The sequence below is a fragment of the Taurulus bubalis genome (assembly GCF_910589615.1).
Source record: "Taurulus bubalis genome assembly, chromosome: 1".
Classification (NCBI taxonomy): Eukaryota; Metazoa; Chordata; class Actinopteri; order Perciformes; family Cottidae; genus Taurulus; species Taurulus bubalis.
In genome coordinates, this window is record NC_136589.1 from 21,814,519 (window position 1) to 21,841,672 (window position 27,154).

General features: G+C 44.6%; 2 protein-coding genes across 2 annotated transcripts in view; both read left to right on the top strand.

The window, feature by feature from the left end:
• Positions 1 to 12,308, top strand: part of rnf31 (ring finger protein 31) — a gene marked incomplete at its 5' end in the record, with an annotated part of 32,382 nt that extends 20,074 nt beyond the window's left edge. Inside the window, 14 exons of the mRNA XM_079228108.1 lie at positions 80 to 235; positions 326 to 484; positions 583 to 768; positions 1,519 to 1,725; positions 1,843 to 2,016; positions 2,888 to 2,986; positions 3,919 to 4,008; positions 4,249 to 4,363; positions 4,774 to 4,886; positions 5,720 to 5,830; positions 7,170 to 7,218; positions 7,793 to 7,889; positions 9,688 to 9,853; positions 12,236 to 12,308. Of these exons, the coding sequence (XP_079084234.1) occupies positions 80 to 235; positions 326 to 484; positions 583 to 768; positions 1,519 to 1,725; positions 1,843 to 2,016; positions 2,888 to 2,986; positions 3,919 to 4,008; positions 4,249 to 4,363; positions 4,774 to 4,886; positions 5,720 to 5,830; positions 7,170 to 7,218; positions 7,793 to 7,889; positions 9,688 to 9,853; positions 12,236 to 12,286 (1,773 nt within the window). The 3' untranslated portion in view covers positions 12,287 to 12,308. The remainder of the gene's footprint in view (positions 1 to 79; positions 236 to 325; positions 485 to 582; positions 769 to 1,518; positions 1,726 to 1,842; positions 2,017 to 2,887; positions 2,987 to 3,918; positions 4,009 to 4,248; positions 4,364 to 4,773; positions 4,887 to 5,719; positions 5,831 to 7,169; positions 7,219 to 7,792; positions 7,890 to 9,687; positions 9,854 to 12,235) is intronic.
• Positions 12,309 to 15,026: 2,718 nt separating this feature from the next.
• LOC306745438 (olfactomedin-like protein 2B) lies at positions 15,027 to 26,331 on the top strand (the record flags this gene model as incomplete). Its single annotated transcript, XM_079228228.1, has 9 exons — positions 15,027 to 15,296; positions 16,073 to 16,348; positions 16,510 to 16,617; positions 20,881 to 21,042; positions 21,156 to 21,372; positions 21,633 to 22,229; positions 22,349 to 22,525; positions 23,282 to 23,478; positions 25,942 to 26,331. 9 exons carry the CDS (start codon positions 15,027 to 15,029, stop codon positions 26,329 to 26,331), a joined length of 2,394 nt encoding a protein of 797 aa, XP_079084354.1.
• Positions 26,332 to 27,154: the final 823 nt, after the last annotated feature.

Consider the following 27,154-nt stretch of genomic DNA (forward strand, 5'->3'; position numbering starts at 1 on the left):
CTGTCCATCGCCCTGGGATCTAGACTCCATGTAGTGTCTGTATTCTACTGCGTCTGTACTTTTTGTCTGTCTGTGTCAGGACGGGGAGAAGAAAGGAGTGAGTCCAGAGGAGGTGTACACAAGCAGGGCGGTAGCAGGGGACAGCATCATCCTGCCCTGCAAGTGGTTAAAGACGGAGCTTCCTCTGCTGTTGGACCAGATCAGTACGTTGGTGGCAGCCTCTCCCCTTCAGTCCGTCTGTGACCAGAACACAGTCAGTATGCTTCTCTTCGTACAATCACAGGCTTCTGTTCCTCTGTTAGCGATTGACCTCCCTCTAACACAGAGCAGGTCGTGTGAAGCTCCTGCCGCGGATGCCGGGAAAAAGGCGGCAACCGTGAGTGCGGTCCAGCTGTCCAGGGCAGAGGCCAAGCAGGCCTGGCTGGCAGCAGGGGGCGCCACCCAGCGAGCTGCCAGGCAAGCTCTGAGAGACAGACTCGCCAAGGTCTCTGCGGCGTCTCCAGATTCACGACAACATTCCGTCCGTCTCCCTTTCGTTCTAGAGATGGTGTGATTGTTTTTTTTCTTTTCTGCTCCTCTCAGGTGAAGGAGCTGTGTGCGCTGGGCTTCAGCGACGAGGCCCGCTGCCATGAGGTGTTGAGGCAGAGCGGCGGTGAGGTGAGAGGGGCCCTGGCCCTGCTGCAGCGACCACTGCTGGAGCCCTTCCACAAGCACATTTGGAGTGACAAGCCCGAGCCTGCCGTGGACATCCATCATCCCGACAAACAGGTGAGACCATGCCGGCATATTCACCAGGCCCGGGTCCAGTCATCATCATTAGTTGATCATCTTTCCCTCTTATGTAATGGTAACTACTCCACATTAATCTCCGGTACCTAAAAAAACTACTGGCTGGATTTAAAAGCATGTTTCTTTCAAGGATGGCCAAAATGACACCTTTTTTACAAGCTAAAAGCTGTGAAAACCACCATTAACATCAGATTTCCATCTTTCCGACGGTGTTTTAAATTGTGATATTTCATTTATTACATTTTATTCTGCACTCCATGATTGACTCGGCTAAGACCAACAGTACCATGACAAAAACTCAGTGAAACTTGAACGGCAGGCTGCTAAACACAGAGCACTAATGAGAGGATAGACAGGCTGTTAGTAGAGGTTTTAAAAATGTAGATAGAAAAAAAGGACTAACATTAGTAACACTTGCGGACACCTGTGGGTTATACTGTAGAGTCCATTGATTTCCAATTTTTTAAGAAATTAAAAACTTGACTTGTATTATGTATGTTGTTGAGTTGTGTACCTACATAACCCAATTGTTTCCAACTTTTAAAATCCAGAGAAAAACGTGTTCATTAAATGGCAACACAATGCCATGCTTCTGTGTGATTATTCAGTCATCCAGTTTATAGTCCCGATCTTCTACTGCCCCAAGTGGCCACGGCTGGGATAGCTGATTTGATATGTGATGTCTGGCCTCGTTGTCTTCTCCTCCATAACTCCTTCCTTCTCCTCCAGCGCATATGCCGGAGGTTACTCGCGGTGTACGATCTCCCCAGCTGGGGTCGCTGTGAGCTGGCACTGTCGCTACTCCTGGAGCACAGCGCCCCCTACTCACTGGAGGACGTGGTGCAGGCTGTGCGAGAGTCCCATGACAGGGAGTTCATCAAGCGAGTGCTGGCTAAGGAGTGTCCCATCTGCCTCTCTGTCTTCCCCCACAGCAAGGTACCGAGGCGGCAACAATATTTCTATGAGGTCTGCAGCGGTGAAGCATCTCTCTCTCACGTCACGCCCTGCTCTCTCGCCCCCCTTCTCTCTCGCTCTCTCTCCTGTCTCTTTCAGATGCAGTCTCTGACGTCATGTCAGTGCTCCGTGTGCTGCGGTTGCTTCCAGCAGCACTTCACCATTGCGGTTAGGGACAAACACATCAGAGACATGGTGTGTCCAGTCTGCTGGGAACCGGACATCAACGACCCTGAACACCTCAACAGCTACTTTTCCACCCTGGATATCCAGGTAGGAAGGCAGACGCACCAAGGAATGTATGAGGGAGGCTAAGAGAAAGACCACCGGGTGCCATGTCACACCAGGAAGTGGCTTGACAAAAGACTCTGTTTCCACAAAAAGTCCACTAAGTTCACAAAAAGGATGCGTGGCTTTTGCGGACGATGAACCTGCACTATAATCCATGTCATTCTCAAATCACCTCGCAGATGCATCTCAATTTTCCTGTGCTATTTACATATATTTCAGTTTAGTAATGGGCAAACGTTTTGGTGCAAAATCTTCCCCATTCCATGCAAATGAGCCTCATTGCAAAAGTCCAATTCACAAAGATCAGCGTTAATAGCCACAGGCAGTCACTGCGAAATTGTCAGCTTCTTCAGAAAGTAACTGAAGAGTATTTATGCTGAGAGAAAGGCATTTTAAATCCCACATACATTTTCTCTGCCTGAAGTTTGGAGGAATGCCTCTGCACCTCGTCGCTCAGGACCTGTAGCTCGTTGTCATTTTTCCTTTTGCGCTCTCAATTGTTCTGCCTGCATTCTTTGCCCAAAGGCAACATTCATATTTTGCCACATGAACCATTGCACTCAGCTGCAACCCCTTCTGGGCTTGTTTGTGCTGTAATGTTATTAACCCCCGTGTCTTTAGTGAATCGGACATTGAGACGGTGCAGATGGTTGTTGCATGTAATGCCCAATTCCTGTTGCTTTCATCGGCCGCAATTCCACTGGTGATTTTCAGTCCTTATTTGTTTGTTTTTGCAGGAGCAGCAAATGCTTTGCACAGTACATCAAATGGTATTATTGCTACATATAGATCAGGAAGAACTGTGTCACATAAGAGATTTTAAAATAGCAGAATGTTATTTTATGTTCTTCAGCTGCGAGAGTGTCTGGAGCCAGAAGTCTATGAGCTGTTCCACAAGAAGCTGACCGAGCAGGCTCTGATAAAGGACCCCAAGTTCCTCTGGTGCTGCCATGTAAGTACCCAAGGAGTTGCTCTTAGCTCTGGAAACAGTGTCACATTTTTAAGACTTTGAAAGCTTCAATGACATTACAATCTCTAGACTGCACACACTCAAGCAGTGCTCAAAGAGATTGGTATTTTTATACCTATATTATTTTAATATATAACTTTCTTCCCAGTATATGCGTTTAAACTGTCGTCAGAATGTTTTGTTTAATGTATTTAAAGCAGCAATGCGAGGTTAAGTACCCTCAGTAGACTCAGTGACTCTCTGATTTTACCAGTGTGTAATCAGTTTACGGGAGTCAAGTGTACATTTATAGTATGATAATTAGCTTGTAATTCATGTAATAATAACTGTTCATCCATTACATTTTCTCTATTGTTCTAAATCACCAAACTCAATGAAATACAGGAAACAATTACCTGGGCCTGAAGTTGTTCATATTACTTCAAAAAAGATATTAGGTTTATTCTCTATTGTTAGTGTTTGCAAATTTGATGGAGCTAACAATAACACTTGTAACAATGTTGTGTATTCATATTGGATAATAATTCTACTTTCCACTGTCTCCTCTCTTCCTGTTTCCTCTCATCCTCTCCCTCCCCTCTCCTCTCCTCCTGTTACATCTCCTCTCGTACTGTTTCCTCTCTTCTCCTCTCGTACTGTTTCCTCTCCTCTCCTCCTGTTTCCTCTCCTCGTACTGGTTCCTCTCATCTTGTACTATTTCCTCTCACCCCCCCTTCCTCTCGTACTGTTTCCTCTCCTCCTGTTTCCTCTTCTCTTGTACTGTTTCCTCTCACCCCCTCTCCTCTCAAACTGTTTCCTCTCCTCGTACTGTTTCATTCCCTCTCTTACTGTTTCCTCCCCTCTCCTCTCGTACTGTTTCCTTTCCTCTCTTACTGTTTCCTTTCGTCTCCTGCTGTTTCCTCTCCTCTCCTCAGTGTTCATATGGGTTCATCTATGATGGAGACCAGCTTAAAGTCACCTGTTTTCAGTGTCGCAACAGTTTCTGTGCTCAGTGTAAAAAGCCTGTAAGTATAATGTGTCTCTCAGTTGTGTTGATTTGGATCATCATGGACAACAGTGTCAACAAATCTAAAGTTCTTTCATGTTAATAACATTTTGAAAATCAAAAAGTTGGCTCAACTGCACTGAATGGTTTTAGTATTGTTGCTATTTTCAACACAGTGAACCAATTGAACTGAGTTATCTTTGGAGCTTTGACTTCCCCAGGAGGAGGACAATTGGTGACCATGTTTGTGTGTCTGCAGTGGGAGTGTCAGCATGCAGGTCTGTCCTGTGAACAGTACCAGTCCTGGAAGAGGGAGAACGATCCAGAGTATCAGAGACAGGGCCTGGCCGGATACCTCAGAGACAACGGCATCAGTAAGCACACTCATCTCTGCAGGATTATTGTTATCTAGCAGCAGGTCGGTGGCGGTAATATGCTGCTCTGTTTTCACTCGGGGGGCACCTTTCAATAGATTTGTGAGCCATGTGAAACAAAATAGTAGACAATAGTACTTCCTTCAGCCCACCTCTCACTAAGTCAGAATGCAGGGTTTTTACGATGTCTTGGAAGTTTGAAAAATGGCAGCTGGCCCTCAATTTGACCTGCACACAGGGGTTCATATGGAAGCCCATTTCCTGTAGGAAATGGGCTTCCATAGTTAAAAACAGTAATTCAGTGAATAAATAATCCCTCTGCCTGTAGTATTTGTACACTACTGCCTCCCTCCTCTCTGTTTTCCCTCTTCCTCTTTCTCACCCTTCACATCCTCCTCTCCTCCCTCCAGCCTGTCCAAACTGTCGCTTTCAGTATGCGCTGTCCAAAGGAGGCTGCATGCACTTCTGCTGCTCTCAGTGTCGTTACCAGTTCTGCAGTGGCTGCAACAACCCCTTCCACACTGTAAGTCTGACACATGCTGCAATTATCAACATAGTGATGGATAAAGTATTGTGTTTCATGAGACGTCACCGTGGTCCACATGGAACTGTTCATTACTACCCAGTAAATATTATTGTCTGTTTCAGTCAATTAATAACCAGCATAAGAATATGCCTAAATCCCCCCATATAGAGGCCGTTATCCCAATTTGTTTGACTAACAACTTTCTGCCTGCAGGGAGTATCAAAAAATATCAAATAGAATACATTTATTAAATTATTAAAGTCTCAAATAATAGTCAAATCTCCAAAACTATTCTACGGAAGCCCAGAGAGGCAAGTGAGAAAATAAAAAAAGAGATTTCCTAAGTCTGATCTTTGGCACGTGTATGACTTGAAGGCAGGGTTGTTCATCCTCCTCAACATGTTGTGATACTTTAAATTCTCGTTACATCCTGAAAGCAATCAATGAAAAAAAAACTCATACCTGTCGACCTACCTGCAACCTTTTTTTACTAGAGCTGCTTTTAGTGTAAAACACTGGGCTGGGTTGTGTTTTTGGTTTGTTGATTAATAGACTAGCGTACTCCTGCGTGAGGGGTTGGTAATCTTGAGAAACTCCGTTGCCACCTGGAGTGACCTACTAAAAGGTCTAAACAGACTTTGAGGCTTTGGGTCAAGGCAAGAGGTTGACACATACAGTATATATATATTGTATTATTATAATTATTTATAAAGACAGTGAACCTTTTCTCGGTTGGTTTAAATTCTTCAAACACATTTGCTGTAGATGCAACTCGAGGTTACCATAGCGATGATTGATCTGACTTCCGTCAATTCCTGTCGTCCTACCAGACGTGTGCAGTGGACGAGTGCAGTGTGACTGGATTACACGCCCATCATCCCAGAGACTGCCTCTTCTATTTGAGAGACTGGGAACCTTCCAGACTGCAGGCTTTACTGCAGGTACACACACACACACACACACACCAGCAGAATTGATGGCAGAGAACTTGCCTGCAGAGAAAGGGACATAGTGTCCTAACAGGCGTATATTGTGATATTAACATGATAACATGTGTATTGTGATATTAACGAGAAAGGACAACAATATTGACACCAGCAAGTAGGAAACGTTGAGGGCGATCTCCCTCCAGCCAGCTGCCAACTCCTTCTGGGGTTCATAGTGATGCGAGAAGAGAACTCTTCATTTCAACTTCCCCTATCAGCTGTTCCTCGTCAAAAGGGAGCTCCAGGAATAAATGGTAACGGTGCAGTGCCGCCTCACTCGCACTGTCATGGACGTAAGGGGCAGAGATAAAAATCTGAATAACCGATTTTGACGGCCTTCACTGAGGGTTATTATGGGTTTGATTGAATGAATACTTCTTGCTAGTAGAACAAAGTAGTTGGAAACTGTTTCAGACTTTGCAGTGTTCCACTTTGTGTAGCTGCAACACAACACAACGGCGTTTAAGAAAATGCATTGACAAATTAGAAAAGGACAAAACACATTTAAAAAAATGTCACAATAACAAAACAGAAAAACATATTTAAATCAGGAGAGACAGTGAGTGATTGGTAGTTAACGTTTATTATGCCAGATGATGCGTTCATGGGTTACACAGAATTTATTTGGCGCTTGAACCTCCACGAGGAGATTGAGATCACGCTGTGTTTGCCCTGAGCGGCAGCAATCTGTAGATCCCCCCCCGAGGAGTCCAGACACTGGTGGTTCTGCTGGAGTTGCTGAATCTGAGAAGTTGGATAGTGCTGGGGAGGCGGCGGGTCGCATGAGACAGCAGCAGGACGCTAGAGGCGGGGATAGAGTACATTTAAAGGAGACGAAAACAAGCTGATAGGCTAGCAAAGAAGGCGTGACTCTGCGCTATTGGCTGAACAGCTGATAGAGTCTGACACTTCTGATGGGACATCCGGTATGGAATGTGTGCTGCTGGTGAGTGACAGTATGAGTGAGAGGCCTACGAGCCTAGCGTGAGGGGATTGTCTTCCTGTCTGAACTTAAGCTAGAGCTTCATTTCAAGTAACACTTCTTTTGTTGTGTTTTCTGTTTTGTTAGGTTTTCCAAAATGTGGTTGTTTTTGGTTTGAATGTCTTTGCAAAATGTTATTCTGCTTTATATGTTGTTGTGTTTTCTGTAATATATTTGTGAAAAGAAATGTTTTCTATGTTGCTCTTGTTTTGTTGTCATATGTTGATGTTTTGCACCTCAGAGCCACCATAGTAAACTGTGTAAAACACACAAACGTGAGCTTCCTGTGTTCTCCGCTTCTTTGTCTCACAGAATAATGGAGTGGCCTTCAACACTGAACCACCTCCTGGAACACAGACAGGTGGGTGTACTACCATGCAAGTTGGACATAGCCAGGCTTTCTTTGCGTCAGCTGGCTTGACAAAACCTAACTTTGTCACGGGGCAGCAGGGTGGGTGGTGCGCAGAGACCCAGGTGCAGGAGGGAGAGACTGGAGGCAGGTTTCAGTGGTAAAAATCCAGAACGGGCTTTAATTAGCAAAAGGTCCAAAACAAAACAAAGTATTTGATCAGGGGTGGCACACGACATGAAACACCACAGAAACAAAGACAAACCGACAGGGGACAAGGGAAGGTGGGGGAGTATATATAGGGGAGGAGGGAAACACAGGTGAAGGGAATGACAATCAGGAGACACACAAACACACCCACACACAATCAACCAGGTGTTACAAACTTAACTTTCTCAGCTAATCAGGTTTCTTTATTCTTTATTCTTCATTTGACTCTTCCTACCTCACGATGTGGGATGATCACATTTCGCCTCCTTCAGTCAAGAGGAACAGGTCCTTCTAATAGATAGCTTTTGTGAATGCAAATCTATCTATTAAAAGGACCTGTTTGTGAATGCAAATTCATCCCTCTCTCTGTCTGTAGGTCTGTGTGGAGTGGTTGAGCAGAAGGATGAGGGAGGCCAGCAGCCAGATTCTGCCTGTGGTGCTCAGACCCAACCCGGACACGCTGGACTCTGCGAGTAAGACGACTTTATTCACTATTATTTGTATCGTATCTCCCAACAAGGCGAGGCAAGTTGTGCATGCTCCAGTACAGTGTGTATCTGAAGCCCATGAGTCGCCCCAAGGCCCAACTTTCATCTCACGATGCCAGCTTTCTGTAGACTTTTAGAAGCTGCTCCGCTTGCTTGTGTGATTTTTTTTTATTTTTTTATTTTTTATTTTTTATTTTTTTATTTTATTTTTTCTTTGTAAATATTACTTCCAGCAGGTTTGCTCCGTCAGTGTTGCAGCTGATCCCTATGTGTACCAACACACTAGGTTCCACCAAGCCTGGTTATAATTTAGCTGTTTCCATGATGAACACACTGCTCACTCAAAGCATTGCAGCAAGTACATTAGTTCTCACACAGAGATGAGTTGTTCCTAAATATTGACACACAGTAACTGGGAAACACTGAAAATGTTCGCTCCCAAAATCCAAACATCAAACCCAACATCCAACAGAATTGGAAAGTCTGCCATACTGTTGAATGGGCCAGTTTCAGGCAGTTTGAGTGAAATGGTGTGTGACCCTCTGTACCCATGCGGTTTCTTTTTTTTTGCTCCGGTCACATTTTTCACTGCAATATAAAAGTTCTGCACCTCTATGGAAACAGACCCATCATGACTAGAAGTGGAGAGAATTTAACAATGTATTTTGAGTATAGCACAGTTATCGTGCGGAAGCATCCATCACTCATGCTGTGTTCAAGGGCCGTTGGAAAATCTGACTAAAAAGCAGTTTTTTTCAGCTTCTGGCTGTGATAAGACGTTGATTGTTTGAGGAAAACATGCTTTTCAATCCCCTCTTACTAATGGGTATGCAACATATGCATCTCCAGTCCATAGATATTAATGTACATCTGTCTGTTCAGCACTTATTTTAGGAATATCATTTTGTATGTCATTGTTTTTTCTTTTTCAATATCGTCAGTAAGGGATTCAACAGCATAAGTGTCATGTCTTATGGGTTCATGTATTTACAACCAGTGTTCTGAGAAATTGGCTGACGAGTTTCAGTTTAATAACAATGTTAACTGGCAATATTTAAAATGACAAAACAATACAATATACCTCTAATTGTCAATAAGTATTTTTGTTAAAGGTACAATACAAAGAATGGCAGAAACTACAAAAAATAAGACAAGAGGTTGTAAAAAAAATACAAGGAAACACTGAATCTCGTACTGATGGAGTTGTAACATCAGCACCAGCAGGAAGCTGCGTGATCGCACTGAAGCCTAGTTTATGGTTCTCCGTCACGTCGACGGCGTAGCGACGCCGTCGACGTGACGGCGTCGTTGAGCATTCGAAGTTCTGCGTCGAGGGAACGCGTTGCCTGCAATTAACCGCCATGCCGCCATGGGGGGTGTGGCTGTGTAGTTTCAGGGGTTATAGCCGAATTCCGGTCACAGTAAACAATGGCGACCAAGTTGGAGTGGATGCATTAAAGTTGGAGCTCATCAATATTGAAGAGCAAATGCTTATATTGCAAATGTTGAAGCGCAGACGACAGAAGACGTTTGCGGAGGTGGTCTGTACGACCACTAAACCGGTCGAGGCTGGGAAAAGCAACTGCCGGAAATGACGTTCTGAGCGGACCAATCACAGCGCTTGTGGTCCGCGTCAACGCGACGCGTAGTTAGGATTTTTTGGAGGTACACGTCAGGCTACGGCGTAGGGGTCTGCGTCGACGGCGTAGCTACGGCGTAGGTACGCCGTCGACCTAACGGAGAACCATAAACTAGGCTTAACACGTGTTGTTCTGGTGTCCAGGAAGCACTACCGGGAGTACCTGGTGAGCCTGATCAACAGCCATTCCATCGACCCCGCTCGCCTCTTCAGCTCCAACGAGCTGCTGCTGGCCTGCAAGAGGTACAAGGTGGACGACGGCCGCCGGGACGGAGAGGAAGGCTTTGCCTACTTCAGCCGGCTGCTCCAGGTCAGTGTGGGGTTGTTGCGGTTTTTGGGCCATGCCAGCGTCACTTGGTCCACCACTTTGGTTTAGACATAAATATCTTAACAGATACCCAGAGGAAGAATCCTAAAAACTGGGAAACCCCTGTTCTTTTCGAGTAGAATGTCTGGACAATGACTGTTGGATGGGTTGTCGGGGTCAGACATTCATGTTGCTCTCAGAATAAATTGTAAGCACTTCGGTGATCGGCTATTGTCTGACTACCATTTAGCTTTTTATTAGCTTAAATATAAACTACTAACTGAGTTTAAACTGGCAACTTGTGAGACAATCCGGTCGTAACCACAGGCGGTATATAAGAAGTAGACGTAGTCATCGTGATGTCACCCGTTTGTGGACTGATGTCATGAAGCCTCAAGTTCAACGATTTCACCAGATGAAACTACCATTGTTGTGGATTTCTATATATATATATATATATATATATATATATATATATATATATATATATATATATATATATATTTAGGGCTGGGCACGTTAACGCCGCAAGCCATCAACGCAGACAATTATTTTATCATGCATGTTGTTGTTTTTTGCGTTGGGAGGGCTTAACGTTACACAGCATTGATGCAGCCACCAGCGTCCTTAAAATCGCAACAACCGAGAACCTTTTGAACGTCCGTCCTCGGCTGGCTGCAACAAATCTCTCCCAGTTGATATTAATGATGACGTGTAGTCCAGTAAAGCTGCAGTTTGTAAAATCCAACAGTTTCTCAGGCCACCTGATGCTTGTGTCTGTTCTTTTTTTAAATATATATTGTTTATAGTTTGAGGTTCAAATGTTTGAAACTGTAGTTTGAAGACAAGTGTTTTGTATGTATTTATTTATTTATAGATAGTATACTTTAATCAGTTAATATATTGTTTATAATAATTTGAAGAAAAAAAAACTGCCTTGGCAATAAAAAAGTAGCGGTTTAGGCACCGGTATCGTCTTAAAAGTATCGGTTTAGCACCGGTATCGAAAAAAAAAACGAGACCCATCCCTACAGACGCAGCGTATGAGCCTCCAGACGCTCCCTCGTCAGGAGAATACACAAGTTGTATAAAACGGAGCGCACTACCAAAGTGACGGCGTTACAACGTGCACCACCTGTTGCTCTCACTGAGACTACTGGTCATTACTGATGTGTCGGTCGCGAACGAAACGGCTCTGAGAGCCGGCTCTTTGACGTGAACGACGGGAGCCGGCTCCTGATTGGGAGCTGCTTTTTCTCTCTCTCGCTCGCTCTCTCGCCGCATTTAATTGGTCAATCATGTGATGCACGGAGACTGTGCATTGTAGCAACTTCAGTCCCCTCAGAGAGAATCTTCTCCAAAACAGGGCAGATCATTACGGAGAGAAGAAACAGGATCAGCCCCTCAAAGCTGAGGCACTTGGTCTTTCTCAATGTAAATCTTCAATAAAGGACAAAACTCTGGATGCTGATTTATTTTTTTTTTTTTTTTTCACATTTTAATTTATATTTTGTTGTGTGATTCTATAAGCTTCTGTATGTTGTTTCACTTTAAATTTGTTAAGTATTAAAAAGTTTAAAATGGTTAAAAGTTAGTTAAGTTCATTTGAAAATAGTTAAATGTTTGTTTTTGCACTTTCTAATTTTTTTTTCTTTTTTTTTCTGTAGAGTGTATTTATATAATACACATTTGATATAGTACATGTTTTTTTTACATTAGTAATTTATATTGCGCATAATTTTACATTAGTGTCGGTAATAAATTAATTTTAGTTTTTTCACCTTCAAAATAAAAGCACCTTATCTCAAAACAGGAAACCAGATACATTTTGCTTATGGCAGACAAAAAACATGCAACAACAAAATTGATTGACAAGCCGTTTTTATATGGAGTTACTTACACAGTTCATTATATTGATACTGTGGGTGCTGCTTCACTTTTTTTTTTTTTTTAAATTACTGTTTGAACATGGACAAAAAAAGGAGTCGCTTGTCCCTCTAATAAGGACCCTTACTACTAAACAGACTGTTTATGCTGTTCCCTGATCAAATAAAATGTTTCTTCCGGTACCAGTTCAGAAAGGAAAAAAAACGATTTATATACTGTTGTTAACTTGCTGTTGCTTCCAGAGTGCCTGTTTTATTGTTCTGATAACATTACTTTAAAATAAAAGTGTGCAATACATTAGTTTTTCATTCATTATTGAATTTGGTGCATAATGCAATTAATCACAGAAAAACCCTGCGATTAATCAGTTACATTTTTTAAACTTTGCCCAGCCCTAAAATATATATATATTACACACCGTACAAACTACATTCTGTTCAATCTATGATATTTAGTTTTGATACAGTGACACTGACATCCCTTCGTGTTCCTCTGCAGAAACTGATGGATGAAGTACCGCTCGGCGACAAGGTGCCACGCAAGAAGTAACAGATCACTTCCTGTTTCCTGCATGCTGACCTTTCAACTCAGCTAAAAGACACTGAAATGGCAACAGTTTCCTTTGAGTTTTGGATCTGTAAATGTTAACTCCAATGACCTCTGAAGATCTGAGTGCTTGAATGCTGTTGGTTTCCTCTGAGAGATTTCATCTTAACCCAGTTTTTAGCACCTTCACATTAATGAGGCAGCTTTCTTAATTACAAGCCAATCACAGCAGATCAACAGAAAAGGGGAGATTATTTCATAAAGGACAAGAAGAAACCCCAGGATTTATGCAGTTTAAATTACATAAAAAAAAACAGTTAACATTAAAATAAACCGCAAACGATAGAGATGAAAAACAAATGTTTTACAAAAATACTCTTAACGTCAATAGGTCAAATATCCTCTAAAACAAAGATGACGCATTACAATCTCTGTCGAGGGTTCGAGAAAGTGTACACTTGCTGTCTGGAAGTGTACACCATTGTGGGCGTGGTCTTGGCTAGCCATGCCCCCCAAATTGAACCAGCGTCCCAACCCACCGATCTCACTCCATGATACAAGCCTCAGGTCTCCAGCCACGAGCCTGTGCTCACTGCACATTGGTTTTATTTAATGTGTCGATCTAAATACTATTTATTGTGCATGTTTTGACTTGACATGTGTTGTATCGTAATGGGCTAGAAGATATTCACTGTATTTACAGATGATGCTTGTCTTTGCATTCATTGTTGCAAAGCAGATCATTTGATTGGGTGCAGGTAATATGAAGCAGTGTGTTTAACTCGGATGAAGTTGAACTTGTGTTGAACGGGTTAGTTACTTGCTGAAGATGTAAAAAAAAGAACGAATGCTTGCTTTGTTTCGGATTATTCTTTTTGAATATTCTGAGAGGTAGACGTGAGAGATGAGCCAGAAGTGTAAGCCCCCTCCTCTTGCATGAGGTGGTCTGTACTGTACTCAGAATAAATGCTCTTTGGGGCCACACCACATGTGTTTGACTTGATACGTCTCTAATGGTGATTTGTGACGGCGTGCTGCATTTAATTAAATAGTGTTATATGGTCAACCTCTGTCCAGGAGGCAAGTGAAGGATATAATGGAGCCACCGACATGGTGTTGGTCAAAAAGTCCACATTTGCATTGTTTATGGCTTCTTTTTTTATTTTTTTCGTGAAATGATGATACAAAAGCTTCCAGGTAAAAGGCAGCCAGTCCCAGCTGAAGTAGCCGAGGACCCACAGGTTCACACGTCATCAGTGTGATCTCAACCGGTCTATTGAAGGCTCACAGGGGTTTCCGGAAGTTCAGAACCAGGGGGATCCAGGCTGGGGACTATCCTGAGACGGGAGGTGGCCTAAGGCCTCAAGGCACGGCCGAAGACTTGCTAATTGGAGTGCAGGTAAAAGCCATAAAAGGCCTGGGATGGTTTATGATACATAAAATGTAACCTTCCAGTTATTCATAACCTTTCAATGACACCGTAGGAGCTGTAATCACTTTGTCACATGTTTAATACTAATCTAATATAAATGAGAGTTAAAGGACTGTGTCAATCTTTTCCTTTCCACGTCAATAAATCAACCAGAATGTACACCAGCGGTTTCATATTAGATTAAATATTATACGTTGGTTACAATTATCAGAACAATACAAACATTCATGGCTTACATTTATATAAAAGACGACCCTAATAAAATCTCCTTTGACCCACCAGTGGGTCCCGACCCAGTGTTTGGGAATGGTTTAGGTGCATGGTGATAGTGATGATGATGATGATGATATAGTAGTGAAGGGGAAAAATAAAGGGAACCACTGGTGGTGCTATTGTTGCTGGGTGGTAACTAAATCAAGGTCCACTAAAGGGTGTTTAATAAGAATAAATGCCTCTTTATTTTTCGATTGTCATATGCATGGCCTCATGATGAACACACATATAGGTATATTTGGTTCTGATATTACATAATAAAAATTAAAAAAGTATACAGATGATGTGTATAACCAGGTTGCATATGAAGCGTAGTTCTCCAACAGCTTGCAAAGGGAAGTGTGAGCGGAGGGTGTTCAGTTGGCTGTAATCTGCAACTCACCACTAGGTGCCACTAAAGCTCACACACTGGGCCTTTAAACGTCGCTTGAATTATGAAGTATTAAGACTCCTACTGTAGCTTTAAGGGATTATTGACTGTTCCACGGCCTCTCTCTCTCTCTCTCTCGCTCTCTCTCTTTCTCTCGCTCTCTCGTTCTCTCTCTCTCTCGCTCGCTCGCTCGCTCTCTCTCTCGCTCTCTCTCTTTCTCTCGCTCTCTCGCTCTCTCTCTCGCTCTCTCTCAGGAGGGAACGCAGCCAGTCCTGGTTTGGACCGGGTCCGTGTGGAGGTCAATGTCCCGTCTCACCTCGCGACACGTCGCATGGAACCAAATAGATCTCTCTATCTATCTCTCGTCTCCGGTGTTTTATACTTCGCAACTCTCTCATTTTTCATTCATTCTTCCACTGACAGACTCCATCGAAATAAACTGAACTGAGCCATCTGTGTTAAATTAGTTTTTTGTATCCAGGCTCAACTTGCAGCAGCGATGTTAAGACGCGTTTGAGGACCTTTGGACAATTGTTCTCTGGTAAAGCCTAACGCGACCTGAAGGGACGGGTTGCTTTGTTCTGTCGGACTTATTTTTTTAAACCACTACCTCATCATTTCTTGAGACACGGAGCCCTCTGTTCACTGCCTGCTGCTTGTGTGGCGAGATGTGGCGCAGACTGTCCCTGCTGATCGTCTGCTGTGCTGTGGGCGGACTTGGTGCTCTGGAGGCGGCCAGAGCCTCGCAGCCCTCTCGGGAGACGAAGCCGGGGAGCGGAGCGGCGGAGCGGGGCGAGCCAGACAAGGAGGCCCCCCGCGCGGCTAAAGAGTCCCTGGCGAGGGCCGCTCCTGCTGTGGGTGCGGAGGCCAGAGCGCCGCAGCCCACCGCAAAGCATCTGGAAGAGGAGCTGGATAACCAGGAGAATATCATTAGCCAGGTCGGTGTGACGCATGTGGGACCAAGTTTCCTTTATCGCCAAACTGCATACTCAAAATCAAAATGACAGTGCGTAAATCAGACGCACGGAACTCTCAGAGGAAAGAGTTCACATGTGTTATACATTACAAAAGAGGCCTCCTTTGATTCAGTTTAAACGTGTTATTCACTTTAGTTGAAGAGTTGTATATGGGCGAAAGAAAAAACGATAATCCTGATAAGGGTGGGCAATAATACATTGGCAGAGCCTCCACCCCAGCCCATAATTCCCCTCTCAGTGTGTCAGATCACATCTCAGTGGTTACTCAGTGAGCTCAGGAAAAGTTTCCATCCAGTGAAAACCACATGAGAACACAAAGCACTTGTTTGGACACGTGTTGCCTTTGAACTGTAAACATTACGCTTTCTCATTTCCACCAAAATGATGACCAGGCCCGTACTTTATTTTACTTTGAACCCCTGTGTGTGTGTGTGTGTGTGTGTGTGTGTGTGTGTGTGTGTGTGTGTGTGTGTGTGTGTGTGTGTGTGTGTGTTATGTATCCGAACTGTAAGTGCTCCAAACCCCAAAGTGTCTGTTATAGACCTGGATCTTCCTCTCAGGCAGCTCACCACTGCTGCAGCTGCACACCATCACCCATGCTGCAACGGTTTTTAGTTAGTTAGTCAATCACAAATGATCAAATATACATTTATATCAGAGGTGAGTAAAACGTTAAAGTTTGTGTATCAAAGTTTTCTGAGCGGCCTATAAGAACATCAAACGGTCCTCTCCTCCAGCTGCTGGGCGACTACGACAAAGTGAAGACCGTGTCTTCGGGGTCCGACTGCGTGTGCCGCTGTATCGTCCGGCCAATCAAACGCTCCGACTGCAGCCGCATCCACGACAGCGACCCGTTGTCTGACCCGTCCCAGGATTCCTACACCGTGGAGACGGTAACCAAGGGAACGGACTGCAAGTCGTGTGTGTGCATGGCTCCGCCTTCCGCTGTCAACCCTTGTGAGGGAGAGTACCGGTTCAAGAAGCTCCAGGAGGCCGGCAAAGATGACATTAAGGTAGGCATGTCGTTTTAAATAGTTTTTCTGTTGGCTACTGAGGACAAAAGATGCTCTTGCAGAGTTTGAACTTTGGGTAAAGACGATTCCCAGAGGAACAATCAATGTTGTTCACTTCCTGTCCTTTGGTCTGTGTGACTCCTCTGGTTCTGCCCCTTCAGCTGGCGACTATCATCGACCTGTTGGAGGGCTCTCTGTACGGAATGGACTTGTTAAAGCTCCACTCGGTCACCACGAAGCTGCTCACCAGGGTGGACACCATGGAGAAGGTGAGCAAACACACACACACACACATGCACACACACGCACACACAACAAACGCATGCGCAGGAGACAATCATCCGCTGTAATTGTTTTAGATTAATTTCTTGGAGATTGTCTCCAAGAAATTAACCTAAACTCACTTTAGAACAAATTTGCTTTTTTGAGGAAGAATGACAGCAGGACTGGAATGGAGGCCAAAGACTGAAGCTCCAATCATAATTAATTAATTAATGGATTATAATCGCCATAACTAGCATGATCGCACTCAGCAATCATACTAATCAATTAGTCTGAAATTGTTTGTTTATTCTACCATTGCACACCTTGTTGTTATGAGAGAGAGAGAGAGAGAGAGAGAGAGAGAGAGAGAGAGAGAGAGAGAGAGATGACCTTTATTTGCCACTCAGTTTAAAACACGGCCTCCATACAGTGTCCCTCCCGGTCAGTTTGTCTTTGTTTAAAAGTTTCACACACAGCACGTACACGGACTTCCCCGTGGCAGTACAGAAGTCCACTCGATGACTGTCCGCCCCGCTCAGCAGTGTTCCTGGGACCCCACTCAGGTCCGGAACGGATCTCAGCTCCGGAAAGGAGTCTGGGGGGTCCGGTGCCTCCTCACCTCCGCTATACTCCTGAAGCATCTTCCCCTCTTCCCTCGTTAGCCTCCCGGCCCAACTGCTCAGGATGCCCCTGCTCTGCCGAAGGGACTTCAGCCCGAGCAGAGAGGCCAGCGCAGGTGCGTCTGCTAGACCCGGACCAGCTACATCCACCATCTTTCTCAGGGTGGTGATCCCCAACGTTGTTGAGCCCTTGTGTCGCGCTGTCCTGCACGTCCAGAGGCCCCTCCAGCAGCCAATGCAGTGATGCCGCTGGCTCCAGTCTCCTCCATTTAAAAGGAGTTTCATACTTTAAAAACGTCAGCAGCCTGCCCTCCACCACCTGCTCCACCTCCATAGACTCTGGTGTAAAGCTCTCTGAGAAGAGGATCCCCACCCTCCCACTCGTTGTGCTCTTGAGTCTCTTGCAGAAACATCACGTCAGTCCTTTTTCCCGTTTTATCAGCTGGTACACCGGAGACCTCTTTACCGGATCCCTGGCCCCATTCACATTCAGCGTGCTGATATTCAGAAGACTCATCATTAAATAAATAAAAAGTAACAAACAAAACATCATACTGTAGGGGATCTAGGCTATCGAATACGCGGGGCCCCTTTAAGAGCCTCGCCTCGTTGTTCGTTTCCACGCTCCTACATTTGTGACCCTGATCTCTCTTGGACGATTCCGGACGCGGTTTCACTCAAACTGCCGGAGTTTTGGGAGACGCAATCATCTGTGTGGTTTTCCCAAACGGAAGCGCAGTTCGCCCTAAAAGACATTACAGCGGACGCTACAAAGTATTGCTATGTTGTGGCGGCCCTCAGCAGTTCAACGGCAGGCAGGGTGGTGAGCATTCTGGAAGATCCACCAGAAAGGGACAAGTAGGTTGTTTTGAAAACCCAGCTGTTGAAAAGGTTCGGGCTGTCTGACCCTGAGCGGGCTCGACGGTTCCTTTCGCTGAACGGCCTCGGCGACAGCAAGCCGTCGGAGCTAATGGACAAAATGCTAGCTCTGCTAGGAAGACACAAGCCAGACTTTCTGTTCATGGAACTCTTTTTGCAGCAGCTACCGCTGCAGGTGCGGGCCGCTTTGGCCAACACCGCGATCACCGACTGTCGGGAGTTGGCCGAGGAGGGGGATAAGTTTTTTCTGGCTGGCCAACAGAGCTTCACGGCGGCGCTGAGTCCGGCTCAAGCCACGGCATGGCTGCCGGGGGAGACGACAGTCGTCGCCGCAGCAGCGAGCCAGCAGCAGGGATCTACCGGCCTGTGTTACTACCATCAGTGGTGTATTAAGTACCCAAAAGTTGTACTTGAGTAAAAGTAAAGATACCTTACTGGAAAATTACTCCAGTAAAAGTAAAAGTCAAAAGTTAAAATACTACTTGAGTAAAAGTCTTAAAGTATCTGATATTTTCTGTACTTAAGTATCAAAAGTATTTTTCTGATATAAAATGTACTTAAGTATTGAAAGTAAAAGTACAAGTACATGCTTTTAATAAAAAAGCAAAGGGTCAGAACTTTGAGAATTATGAAGACTGGACATAACGAGCGCATGTCGGGTGTCGTTGTCTCCCTTCTCCCCGAGGTCGGACCCGGTCCACGACAATATTGTCTTCATGTAACTGGTCCGTGACGCAATAAAGGTTTGGGAGCGCTGGACTAGAGGATGTAGAGGGAAAATGCATAATATTGTGATTCGCAAAACCTGCTTGGTGGAGTCTGTGTTCCACCACTGTCCCGGATGTATTTTTTTTTTTTATAAAGATAGATTTGATTTTGTAGCGAGTAACGAAGAGAGGAGGTTTGATCACGTGAATGTGGACTTAGTCGGACCCTTGCCCCCATCCCGGAGTTTCACACATCTCCTCACAATGGTAGACCGAACCACTCGCTGACCAGAAGCTGTTCCGTCGTTGTTCCGTCAACAACGGCGGACGAGGTGGCTCGGGCTTTCATTTCGACCTGGGTCGCCCGGTTCGGAGCCCCAGCTGACATCTCCTCGGACCGAGGCCCACAGTTATGTCAGAGCTGTGGAATGCAGTGGCAGGAAGCCTGGGGGTGAAGCTCCATCGCACTACTGCCTACCACCCGCAGGCTAATGGTTTATGCGAGCGGTTCCATTGCTCCATGAAATCTGCTCTCCGGGCCAGCCTCAAAGACAGTGGTTGGGTTGACAGACTTCTGTGGGTCATTTTGGGCCTGAGGACAGCCCCCATGGACGATCTGCAGGCTTCGTCAGCCGAGCTGGTTTATGGACAGCCCCTGCGGGTCCCAGGGGAGTTTATCCCCGAAGTCACCGACCCTTGGTCGGCAATCAAGCAGCGGGAAACACTCAGAAGATCAACACAGCACGGCCTGCCACAGTCGTATGTCCCGTCCAGCCTCAAGTGTTTGTTCACCAGGACTGCCACCGGGGAACCTTCCAACCCCCCTACGTCGGGCCGTTTCGCGTGCTGGAGACCGGAGAGAAAACCTGTAAGATTGACATGGGCGGCCGGCTGGAGTACGTTTCAGTGGACCGCCTTAAACCGGCGCATCTGGACCTGGACCAGCCAGTAGGGTTGGCTGAACGTGGGCGGCCTCGTGCCCTCCCAACAACAAGACTCGGAGGGGTCCTTCAACAGGGGTCCCGCCTGCGGCCCCAGAGACCCGGAGTCGGGCTGGTCAAATTGGTTCGGGCCCCGAGAAATTTTGGGGATTAGGTGAATTCTGGGGGGAGGCATGTAGGGGATCTAGGCTATCGAATACACAGGGGGGATTAAAGGGTACCAGGAAGGGAATGTTGTTAGGATTTTGTTGGGATGGAAATAAACGGCCAGAAGCTACGGCCAAAGAGAATACTGGTCTCTTCCCCGCCCCGCCACACGCCCTGGCCTGGTGTCCCTCCCTCCTGAAACCAAAGCATCTTGTGACCCCTGAGGTTGCAAACATTGTGTAATCAAACTCCTCCACCCTGACTTTGACCACAACGTCGAGGTCTTTGCTCCTGTCAGTTAAAATCATGAGGAGCTGCTTCCTATGCAACACCACATGCTTTAATAACAGTGATTTGAACCCCGAGGAGATCTTCTTCACCTGTGAAATAACTTTCCCGTGCCTTCCCAGCACGGGAAAAACCTTTATCGAACACCGACGTAACTCTCTGCAACACGCCGCTCAGCTCTCCACCATGCTGCTTCCTCTCAGAGAGAGAGAGAGAGAGAGAGAGAGAGAGAGAGAGAGAGAATATGATTGGTCCACCGTGGTGACGAAGAGTTGGGGTCGGACCAACTCCTGTTCTGCTGCTTTGTCACCAGCACACACCTCAAGAGGGTCAGAAGAAATGCATGTTTTCTTCTATACTTTTACCTTCACAGCATTTACGACTAAAGCTATTCCTCACGCCCTCATGTCGTAAATCGGACAATCGGTGTACTTTGGAGATGTCTGGTAAACTCAGGAGAAACCTACTGTTGGGTTTTACAATACAATATACTGTGTATACTAGAAAAGAAACTGATTAATATTGGTAAAGTCAAAAGTTGTTTTGCTATATTTGTTTGTATTTTGGCAACTGGTGTCATTGTACGTGGAATAGAAAAAACAGCAGAAAACGTCTCGTAAAGTTCTGGATTTGTTGTATTTCTGCACTCATTTGCTTATGTTTGTGTGTGTGTGTGCGCGCTCCAGGCTTCCCGTAACTTTACTGAGAGAACAAGAGAGAAAGAACGCGTGAAGGAAAGAGCAAAAGAAAAGGAGAAGGAGAGGAAGGCCCAGCAGAAGAAAAAGAAAGGGAATGATTTAGAGCGAGGAGGACAGAAAAGTGGAGCTGCTGCTTACGGCAACAAGCAGGTATGGACCGTCTGAAAATCTGAGGTCTAACATATCAGAAGCAGAGATATGATCTCACCTGCAAATCCTGTATTCTTTATAAATGAGACAGTAATGTGCTGGTTCTGTTGCAGAAGAGTTCCGATGGTCCGCCAAAGAAGGACCAGCAGCGAGATGGACTGGAGCAGCCGACCAGGAACAAGACAGGGACTCAAAAGCCAATCAAAGACAAGACCGAGACAAAGCAGCCTATCACAGACAAGAATGGCGTGGTCATCAGGGGCGTGACCTTTTACAAGGCCGGGGGAGAGAGCTACAAAGAGGAGGACAATAAAGGGAGAGTAAAAAGTAGTAAGTCGAGCATACCGTCCTACTGGAAGGCTTTAGTTCTTGGCAATCTCATTCAACAAAATGATCTTCTGAAAAATACAGTTCATTGCAAAACTTTTAACATTAACATGGCAATATCTGGAACAGAAAGAAGATGTGACCGCCGCACAATTTAAATTAAAAAGCCTTTATAGTGTTCAGCTCTAGCTGGCAGATGGAAATAAATAATAATTCAACACAAAATGTCCTCACTTCTATTTTTCTTTTTACTTCTTTTACAGCAACTCAAACTGCAAATGCTTCAGTAGATTTACTGATTCATGAGTCACTCCCACCTACCAAGACTTCCCCCATCAAGAGTCCAGAACCTTCAACCAACGTTAGCCCACAGCTAGCCTTTGAGGAACTATCAAAGAGACGGAGCAGACCTGCAACCACCCAGCAACCAACTGCTCCCCTGACCACCACCCAACAAACCACAACTACGACCAAACCAGTTCCCACCACCATCACTCCAAAGAATAAATCAACCACTGACTTACCACCAACAACGACCAAACTGACAACCACCACTCAACAAACCACAACTACAACCAAACCAGTTCCCACTACCATCAAACTAATGACTGATTTAACCACGAACAACCCACAAACATCTCAAAAACAAATGGCAACCAAACCGACAACTACTTCCCAACAGACTTCAATTACTCTTTGGGCTACCCCGCACGTCAATCAGCATACCACCTCACTCTCAGATGCCAGTACAGGTCCACCCATTGATAAGTCCCCCATGCCAGACTCTCAGTCGGGATCCAAAAGTCGACTCAGCTGGACGGAGAGCCCTGTTGACCAACCAAAGACCACAAAAAAGCCTGGTAGAGATACATGTAGTACTGTACTTTATCCGATAGAGAGAGCACATATTGTGACAAATACTAATCACATTAGAGCAGAGTCTGGATTCATAGTGTTACCTTTCGTGTGTGTTCTTCAGCAGTGTGTAAGGACACAGTAGCCAGCATCTCTGAACCGGTTCAGCAGAACTCTTATGGCTTGAGTGACGGAGCCTGGATGAGAGATGGGCGCGGCCATGGCAACGTCATCTACCTTACTAATGGACACTATGGCAACACCCTCTTAGAGTTTCGAGACCTGGACACCTTCAAATCAGGTATAGGAGTGTGTGTGTTACTATGTGTTTGGAAGGCAAGCGACAACGTCCGGGTCTGGAAAGTGAAGCCAAGGAAGTGCCTTTAATCTGCATTTTCTCTAATGTCCATCAGGGGGCGACTCCTCTGGTTGTATAGTCTATGAGAAAGTCTATGAGAAAATGACTCTACTCTCTTGATTTATTCCCTCAGTAAACTTTGTAAACATGAGTTTATGTCTCAATCTCTAGTTTGAAGTCTTATTCAATACAGCATGATGTTCATTTCGTAAATTATGGTCCATTTAGAGCCAAATAGACCATAAAGCAGCGTATGCTTTAGGGCGGGGTTACCTTATGATGGACAGGTCGCGACTACAGCATTTCTGGTCTGGGAGTTTTCCATGTTTTCGTTTTAGAAATATAACCCTTTCACATCGTGTTTTCAGTTCATGAAAGTTAAGCGTAACAGTTTTGCCACCTAAAAATGTTTAACTCTTGTTGTACTTTGCTCCACCTCTAGTGTCACTTCTGGCAAATGCAGAATTTAAGGCTTCAAAACGTCAGTCCACAAACCAATTAATGACGTCACCAGGACGTCCACTTGTAATACAGTCTAGATGTGACAGCTGTAAAAAGACAAAAGGACTTTTAATAGATGCTGGATGAGTGGATCACACCTTGATATGCAGTCATGGTTACACTTGTCCCAAAGGTCATGCTATGAATTGTGTTTCTGACCAGTTGCATGTATGTTTTCTGTGTGTGCCTCCTGCTCAGGTCAAGCAAGTAATTCATACAAGCTGCCCTACAGCTTCACTGGAACCGGCCACGTCGTGTTCAATGGAGCTTTCTACTACAACCGTGCCTTCAGCAGGGACGTCATCAGATATGACCTGAGACACAGATATGTCGCTGCCTGGACCACACTGCATGATGCTATACTGGAGGAGCAAGCTCAGAGGACACAAAGTGAAGTAAGACCCATGGTGTACTTTGTGTGGGTGTGGTAACTGGGATTTAACTGTACGAGAAACACTGCACGATGATTTACTAGTGGAATATACACTCGGGACACTTTAAAAGGGTCATAAAAGGTCAGCGAGGGGAACAAAAACACTACAAATCATGAGAGTTGAAAAGGTTAAATGGCGAGGAGTAGAAACAACTGCTGTAGTTCTCTTCCCTGTTCATGGCGTGCGTAGGTTACAGCTGGTGAGCGCAGGTTTTAGTTTAATTACTGTATAGCCCCAATGGTTCCAAATGTGGAAACCTCACTGTAACAATAAGACTATCAACACAAAAAAACTACATGCACCACATAACTAATCCTAAAATGAGGGCTTGGGTCACAATGGGTTATGAGATACAACAATACGACCCCCTGCTTCCAGTTTTTATGCAACGCTAGGAAAACAATGTCCAGATTCCAGTTCAGTGCACAGACATATTGATCTTCTCATCTGACTCACAGAAAAAAAGCAATTAAGCATATTTCCAAAAATATGGAACTTTTCGTGAAGAAAACATGCTAAAACAATAGTTTTTGGCCAGTTGGGGGTAGCAGAAACAAGCTGTGAACACAACACTGACATATCATACACTTTAAGTTGATAAGGAGAACCAAAGCAAATAACTTATTAACACATCCAGCTGTTTTAGAGTTCCATTATTATTCATTTATAGGCAAGGCAAGGCAAGTTTATTTATATAGCACATTTCAACAACAAGGCGATTCAAAGTGCTTTACATAAACTATTAAAAGCATCAAAACATAATGCAGAGAAGACAGGATTTAAAACAGTTAAGAAAACATTAAAACAGTCAAAAAGCAAAAAAGCTAAATAAAAATTTATAAAAGTTGCAGTTTAAGAAATAAAATGCAGTAGTGGGATGCAGGAATTGAATCTGGATCAATTAAAGGCAACAGCAAACAGAAAAGTCTTCGATGTGGATTTAAAGGAGCTGAGGGTCTCAGCAGACCTGCAGCTTTCAGGGGCCAGGGGTTCCAGATATGTGGAACAGAAAAGCTAAACGCTGCTTCTCCATGTTTAGTTCTGACTCTTGGAACAGAAAGTAGACTAGTCCCAGACGACTTGAGGGGTCGGGATGGTTCATAAGGTAACAGCAGATCACAAACATACTTAGGCCCTAAACCATTCAGTGCTTTATAAACCAGCAGCAGGATTTTAAAGTGAATTGTTTGTTTGACAGGGAGCCAGTGCAAAGACCTCCGAACTGGAGTGATGTGATCCACTTTCCTGGTCTTAGTGAGGACTCGAGCTGCAGCGTTCTGAATCCGCTGCAGCTTCCTGATTGACTTTTTACAGAGGCCTGTGAACACACCGTTACAGTAGTCAAGTCTACTGAAGATAAATGCATGGACAAGTTTCTCCAAATCCTGTTGAGACATAAGTCCTCTAACCCTTGATATATTCTTCAGGTGATAGTAGGCTGATTTTGTAATTGTCTTGATATGGCTGTTCAGGTTGAGGTCTGAATCCATAACTACACCTAGATTTCTGGCTTGTTTGTGGTTTTTAACATCAGTGATTGAAGCTAGGGGAGTTTCTGTCCACCTGATGAACATATGCCCAATATCCCCTGTCCTTTAGCTCAGTTTTGGTCTCAACCTACTCCTTAGACTGAAATCAGTTGATAAATGCTGTTCTTTGTTTACCGGCTAGTTGCTAACTTTGTATTCTGTCATTTGGTGCTGAGCAGATTAAGTGTTATCCTTAGAAGTGGTTTCCGTAGAACCTCTCATTAGCTCTATGTTGTAATGGTTATTCCCAGAATGCTCTCAGGGGTTTATATTCATAAACTTTGCAACCTCGTGTTCACACCAAATGCAACGCAAATTCTTCGCGCCAGTATATAACATACAAAGTCAATGCAGAGAGGGGAAATTCGCCCAGAACTCTACAATACCTGATATTAGTAGAGACCGGATGAAACTATGTGTATAACTGTAGTGTATAAACCATATGGTACAATCAATTTAAACAAAACTGCCGTATTTACGACTATATGACGGTATTTTGAGTGTTGATTGAGCTGCTACAATGTAAGTAAAGCCTAGCACTAACAAATCAACCGATCCAAACTCTCCAAACATTCAGAAAACAAGCATTTTACACTTAGCATACATTTAGCACTTGTGGAGAGAACTGACAAAACATGAATTCAGACCTTTTACAAATCTGGATGAAATGGGTTCTGGTAGAACTTTAGCCCTTCTGGAAAAACTCTTTTGGGAGTGTACAGCTGTGGGGTACTGCAGAGTTGGGTGATACTTTATTTGTTGGTTCATCACCTTGAGCGCAACCTTTTACAAGTAGTTTACATCATTGGTCTAAAAATACTGATTATAGATGTTAAAAACATTAAATGATTGTATTTTATTTTCTAAAACTTACAGCAATGTCTATATTTTTCAGTTGGAGTTTGCGGTTGATGAGTCTGGCCTGTGGCTGCTTTACCCCGCTCTGGACACAGAGGGCTTCCATCAGGAAGTAACCCTGCTCATCCACCTCCGCCACCGGGACCTGCAGCCGATACAGAGCTTCCGCACAGGTCTTCGGCGCGGCCGCTACGGGAACAGCTTCCTGGTGTGCGGCGTGCTCTACGCAGTGAACAGCATGGAGCAGCACTACGCCAACGTGACCTACGCCTTTGACACACACACGCTCACGCACATCGTGCCGAGTCTAGCGTTCACCAACGTGCACGCGCACACCTCCCAGCTGGCTTACTGCCCGCTCGACAAGAAACTGTATGCATGGGACAATGGACATCAGATGACGTACGATGTCGTCTTCGCTTACTAGCGCAACGGATGGACACATCGCTGGAGGAGTGAACAGCAGATGGTTGTATCCAGCAAACAAAGCTAGAGACAGGAGGAATAGAGTAGTAAGTGAGAAAATGACTGTGGATCAGTCGAACTGAATGTGTTTTTAATGTTGACCTGCTGCTTTTTTATACACACCAAAGTCACTATCAAGCAGCAAGAGTAGCACTTAATGGAAAATATATTGATATTTGGAAAAAGACGAAACCCCATGGGTCATATGGATGTTTGTAAATAAATGTATTCACATATTTCTCTATTTCCGCAAATGGAAAGTTTGCTCTGGTTTAAAAACTATGCATAACTGACCCTCTGCATATTCAGACTGCCATGGAGAAATGACTGTGGAATGAGCATGCACGAGTTCCCAGCTGTCCACTTCCATATGAAACACGTTCAATAATCCCATTCTTCAAGAGCACGAGCTTCCAGCATTAGAGTTTGTGGACAAATACACACCATCTCACATCAAGTGTATTCTTCATGAATGGTGATCACTGTGGAGGAGCGGTATGTACGTGTATGTGTACACACTTTAATTTAACATATTACAAGACCCGCAATGCTAATCGAAGCTTTCTGCCTCGAAAGTCTGCACGAAAATATGTGACTTCCTTTTACCCTTCAGCTTGTCTGGAAGAATGAGGTTTATGATGTCATCAGGGTTATTGTCTCAGCTTCGGCTTTAGGATTATAATGTATGGGCATGTGTTGACATTTTGTTCACCTCAAGTTGAAAATAAAAAATAAAAATAAACAACTTCCATTCTCAAATGGAGGTGTGAAGTTAGACAGACTTG